At 33.3% G+C, this 6,002-nt stretch overlaps 1 protein-coding gene across 15 annotated transcripts in view; it reads right to left on the bottom strand.

Moving 5' to 3' along the window:
- The window catches only part of hpse2 (heparanase 2), a 205,074-nt gene that overhangs the window by 164,257 nt on the left and 34,815 nt on the right, over positions 1–6,002 (bottom strand). For 8 of the 15 annotated variants that reach the window (XR_015506289.1, XR_015506286.1, XR_015506290.1 and 5 more), the window contains exons 1-2: positions 2,755–3,037; positions 1–68 (exon numbers count right to left, since the gene is read on the bottom strand). The exon at positions 1–68 is cut by the window's left edge and continues 87 nt beyond it. The exons of 1 other annotated variant lie outside the window; for it this stretch is intronic. Coding sequence is in view for 4 of the 14 variants with exons in the window: in XM_087279708.1 (XP_087135834.1) it covers positions 1–68; positions 2,755–3,005 (319 nt within the window). In the remaining 10 variants the exon portion in view is untranslated. Of the gene's footprint in view, positions 69–1,983; positions 2,070–2,754; positions 3,038–4,865; positions 4,980–6,002 lie in introns of those variants that run through there. 6 more of the 15 variants (XM_087279709.1, XM_087279710.1, XM_087279711.1 and 3 more) reach the window with 3 other exon arrangements.

The raw sequence follows: 6,002 nt of genomic DNA, 5'->3' as shown, positions 1-6,002 counted from the left end.
TCCGTTTGCCCCCAAACCTCAAATAAGCTGGAGAGAGTCCCCGTGCCAGAGTGACTAAACGCTTGGAGCTGTGGATACAGAAAGATGTAGATTACAGATCCAAAGGATATATATTATTGACTAAGAAACAATCAACAGTGAATATACTGCACTGTGGAAAGTAAAAACGACAACTTAATTACAGCTTATACCTAATATGACTTATTTCTGGATTTTTTAATTTTGATTCAGTGATATAAAAAATACATTTTTACATAATGAAACATGTACAACACTAAACAAGATTAAATGTTGTTCATAATTCCTAAGATGAGCTTTCAATGATTTACACTGTTAGAGGAAAGTATGAAAATAAGCTAAACAAATTCTGAATTTTTTTTTAAGGTTTATAACCTGGATATGCTTTATGTAGCTATGATGCATGTCTTGTTTTATCATATTTGATGTATTATTTTAACAGTCGGTGGTTCATTCTGTAGCGGAGACCTCTGAAATAGAGACCAAGTCGTACACTGTAAATATAATACGATCAATTAGTCATGACAGCATATGTTTTTAGTTTATTGTCACTTATTAAACTTAGTTAATCATGTTTTAACTTATACAATTAAGTTATGCAAGCAGTTTTAAGTTGGTTTAACATAATATAAGTTCAATGGACTCCTAAGGTTAATTTGATTCAGCTTAAAAATTAAGGCAACCAGGATTTTTTACAGCCTAAGTAAAATTAATAAATGGAATTCAACGGTCTGTAATGCCGACAAGAGGCCAACACATGATTTTCACAATACAACAAATAATATCTCATTTCATATATTTTATTAATAACATTTTCCATCAGTTTGTGTCGTGATCTGAGTGTCAGGATTGAACTTTTATGATGTTCATGAGATCTGGTGTAATGTGCTAGGTTTCAGTCAGGCCGCAGTGGTGAAATCAGCAGCAGATTATTTCACACGGAGCTGCAGTCTGTGTTTGCTACACTCTCGTTTCTACCTAATTAAATAAATACCAGCTTCTTTTTTTAGTGCTTTCCTAAATAATGATGTATAATAAGGTACCAGTTGTAAAAAGTGAAGCTGTAAAAGGTGCACATAAAAGTAGGCCTATAAATTGCGCAAACGTTCCCCTTTGAGCGTGGAGAAGGCTCTTCTCGACAACAGCTTAAATAATATTAGAATGAAATTAAAATAAATTGAAATGAAATCATAAAAGCTGACTACATCAAGTGTTTATTTTATTTTGTATTAAAAACAGCAAAATAATAACTGCAACAAACTATCGGTGAAGTCTGTGTTGTGGTCGGTGGGCTGATTTTAAGAACACATAAAACTGGAGCAAGAAGAGGAAACATTTTGCTGGTGCCACTCCAGTAATGTTAGTCAGATCAAGCATGAATAATGAAAGTTATTTCATGGACAAATTAATGTAAAATAAATAATAAAACTAAAAAATAAATAAAATAAAAAACATTAGTGCAACGCACGACATAATACATAATAATAGCGACAACAATTGCAGTATTTAAATAGAAACACTTGAACATTTGCCTAAACATTGTTACAATTACTGTTACCATTATGAAAACCGTATGCATGTGCATATCATTAGCTGAACAATAAAAACATCCCTATAAGGCATTAAAATCTATTGCACGGATCTTCTAGCCAAATTCTAGCCAAGTAGAAAACATAACCTATTGTTTTGTCCTTTTTAGTCAAATCCCGCTTTTGAGTCCTACGTTTCTTTACATAGGAACGAAGGACACAAAATGTAAAACCCAAACAAGCATTACGTGTTATACTGTACACGAGAGAAAACTAACATTATGCCACGACAGCAGTATATGTGGGCCACTTATTAAATTTAACTTACTTGTTCCAATTACTCATTCTGACTAATAACAAACAATATTAGATAATACTTCGGGAGTAAACACTATATCGAATATCAAACTTGATCGGGGTAATAAAATACACTTACATGTTGTTTCTCCGTAGGTTTTTTGTTTTGTTTTGTCTTTTTTCTCTGGGGGCTGGGACACTCATGTTCACTTCCAGGTCAAGCCCTGGTGCGCAAATTAACAACCATTCAAATATGCGTGTATGTTCAGGGTTCTCGCTCTAATATATAAAGTCATATTCACGCGCCGAATGCAAATTTATCATAGACAAAGCTCATCATACAATACTGTTTCATCTGGGTTTACAGTTTTACGCAGTGCGCGTAAACGTGATAATTTCTGATTTACGCGTACAATTTTTTCCAAAATCCTATTCGCGTGATACAAAACTACTAATACTCTGCATTTTCAAAATGTAAAGAAAGCCATAACATTTTTATATGAACAAAGAGTGTAATTAAATTTGATGTTTATCAGTAGGGGGAAAGGCTAATAAAAGACCTAAAATAAAGGGCTGTGTTTTCAAGTAGGCGGATTAGCTAGTTAAATATAAAAATTTGCATTTTGAATGTTTCATTGATAATATGAAGTTGTGCTCCCGTTGGAAAGTCGAGTTTCAGCCAAGCTGCTTGTAACATGAAAGATGGTTTCTAGCTCCTCATTATCAGGTCCAGCTTGACCAGTTGATGTTGCTAATCCAATATGATCTAGCTTGAATCGGCTTCGCAAAGCTACCGTTCCCAAAACACACATACTCTTCATTTGCTTCTCCAGCATGCGATTCTACGGTGTTTCCTAAATCTAAACAAACACATCAGCATCACCAGGATGCAATTGTAAAGCTGTCATACCTTAAGAAGTCCAGCCAACCATCCTTTATAATAGACGGATCCAACTGCAACGAGAGGAAGTTGTCATTCAAAACTTTGACCGGGCTCCGAGTATTAACGTCCAGTAAAATCAAGGTCCTTTCCAGAAAGCTCTGTCTCTTTCCCCCAGACACTGGTCTTCTGTAGGTAACGGCGGAGGAAATGAGAGACTGGAGTATCAGTGCCAACCACAGTGACGAGCCGAACACTGGGCAGAAAAACTGCCTGGGCATCTTCTGTCCTCAAGCACCGGGCGGAGCGCAGTGAGGGAGATCCAGCGGAGATCTCCTTATAAAAGCTGTTAAATAAGCACCTGAAGTGTGGTTTTATGCCCCTCCTCAAGCAAAGGATCGCTATAGTGTCTCTTTCAGCCCCCCTGTATTCAGCTGTTTTGGAGTTAGCTGGAGTAAACTCACGCCCCAGGGCCAGCCTCCATCACACTGCTGCCCCTGCACCGCCCTCTGTAGTAACGCTACGGCTCTTAAAGGTAAGATGACTCTTATTTTACGCAAGCTTCTTTTTGAGGGGTGGGTGGTGGTCTGCACAAGAAATATTAAACAAATTACAGCGAACAGAAAACTCATGTTTTTCAGTGCTTCAGCTAAATATCCTCTTTTTGTTTATAAAGTTAGTCAAGGTTAAGTCCATGGATTAAAGTCTGCTGTTTGCGTTTTTCTAACTCCACCTGTTATTTATAAAATATAATTTGTGTCATTTAAAATACTTTTTTAATAGAAAAGGTATGCGTTATTAATCATAAAGTTCCAAGTGTTTAAATTGGTACTAAAGGTAGTGGATCATGTTAGTTCATCAAATAGTTTTACAGTGAACATCTCTACTTTCTTTACAATTCTACTAAACCATTCAATGGATGTTAAATATCCATAAAAATATGAATGGCCATAAACAATGCTTTTTTAGAAGTGCCATCAGCCATCAGCCTTATAATTTAAAAATGTAATTGCGAAAACTACCACATAACTTTTCTCAAATCGCCCACAAAGAACAACCAGTAACTGACCACACGTTTTCTTGTTAATAAAGCAATATTGAACAATATAATCATTAAGCATTTTATAATAACATTATAACACAATTATTCAAAATAAATATTTACATTATAGGCTAACTATTTAATTGTCGCTACCCTCGAACAACAGTACTTTGTGCAGCCTATGAATGCAGTGAATGAATGTCACATCTTTTTAATACGCTCATATTTAAAGAATTTAAAGTTTACTATACTTTATGATTTGACAACTTGCGCAGATTGATATAAAACATGCTTTGTGTTTTTCGTCTCCTGCTGACCTATTTAAAAGTTGATATTGTCTAATGATCTACTGCGCATTTAAACGAGTACAGTTAATCTCAGTGTAAATATTACTTTTTCTTGACGTGAATACTAAGAAATATTGAGAAGTAGCTTATCACTATCTGTTCAAACTTCAATGTTTTCTTATAAATCACTGAGGGCGGCGAAAATAAAACCAAACAGAAGAAAAAAAAATGCATCATAACTTGACAATAAAAACAATTACTTTTTTATGGGGGAAATTAACTTTTTTTCGCGAATAAAAACCCTCTATAACAATTCAATAGTAACATTATGTACATCTGATTATAACATTAATTTTCACGATTTCTCCATGGAATAATATTCAGCCTAATTATCCACGTCGGAAACATTGGTTTAGCTATTTAAACTGTATATATTTATTTGTAGCTGAAAATAAAACATTGAAATATTCGTTTACAAAGACGCCAACGCGAACTGGTTTTGCTTTTTTCAATAAAGAACTTGCAGGTAAACCAGTTAACTAAATAAAAAATTGCAACATAAATACGGAGACTATGTTTGTCCTTTCATCTTGCTTTGTTTTTTCTCACGGATTAGTTTAGCTAAATGTTAATATCAAATGCGAAACACACGAGCCAAAAAAACATCTTCAATCATCTTCAGAGGTGCATATCTTTTGGCATGACAAACCAACCGGCCGACATAATCTCCACTGATGACTGACATCATGCTTTTAATAATCCTGAGACGTTAGCAGAACGATTAAAAAATATAATATTTGTAATACTGTCACCTGATTGCCAGACAGTTGTCTAATAATTGCAACCATGGTATTCTTCCTTCTGTAACCGAGATCTCTGGCCTATAATCCCGGGCGCCCTGTGACAGTCCACTTACTGTCCGCTTTCTGCAGAGAAGGAGAGTAAAACAAAACAGAAAGAAAATAAGACTCTCCGCTGTTTTTACAGTATATTTCTTGGCAGCAAACCAGACAGAGCGCCTCTCTTTAACCTCGGATTTATGACAAGATTTATCAAGTTTTATATGAGAAATCTTTTGAAGTGTATTTTTTTGCTTTCTAAAACTAGAAACTAACCGTTTCAGAGATTACAGGGAGTAAATGCATCAAATATACATAACAATCAGGAATATGCGGTCATCTTTTTTAGTTTTATGCGAATACGGAGAAAACACAGGCTATAAAATAGTCCAGATAAAATGAACATCTGTTGCTTCTTTTAGACTTAAAACACAATTCAAGAATAAAACATTTGAATAAATCTTTAAACTATAAAAACAACACGGACAGAATTGTATGAATTGTTACACCGACAAGAATATTCTTTAAATGTTAATTAAAATAGGTTCGTTCTTCTTCTAAATTTACATGCATTTTAGTATGACTTAAAATAAGAAAGAAAAAAAGTTTGACATGCCAAAAAAGTGAGGTTTAAAAGTTTTTAAGATTTTTTTACGCAAATATTAATTAGGCTATTGAAAAATAAAACTATACTATAAAGGATGATAAATTCATAAAGCTTTATGCTTTTTACGGCAATATAATTACAGTTTGTTCATAAATATTCACACTAAATTAAAATAAAAAATTATAAACCAGGTTAACAAATATTTTACGTTTTAGTTTTTGACCACTAAATATCCAGTTTAAAGCTGAAGTTTATTATTAAAAGTCTTATGATATATATATATATATATATATATATATATATATATATATATATATATATATATATATATATATATATATATATATATATATATATATAGCAGAAGAAATTCAGCGCGCTAATTAAAAGAGTAATGACATTCCCTTAAAGGAAACTTCATTGAATTACTCAAAATAATCCATCAAGTTTTTTCCATTATTGTTGTTATTATTATATTCTACTTTACTCTTACATGTCACATG

This window comes from Danio rerio, chromosome 13 (assembly GCF_052040795.2).
Source record: "Danio rerio strain M-AB ecotype USA chromosome 13, GRCz13ab, whole genome shotgun sequence".
Taxonomy (NCBI): domain Eukaryota; kingdom Metazoa; phylum Chordata; class Actinopteri; order Cypriniformes; family Danionidae; genus Danio; species Danio rerio.
This window is presented reverse-complemented; position numbering and strand designations above follow the sequence as displayed.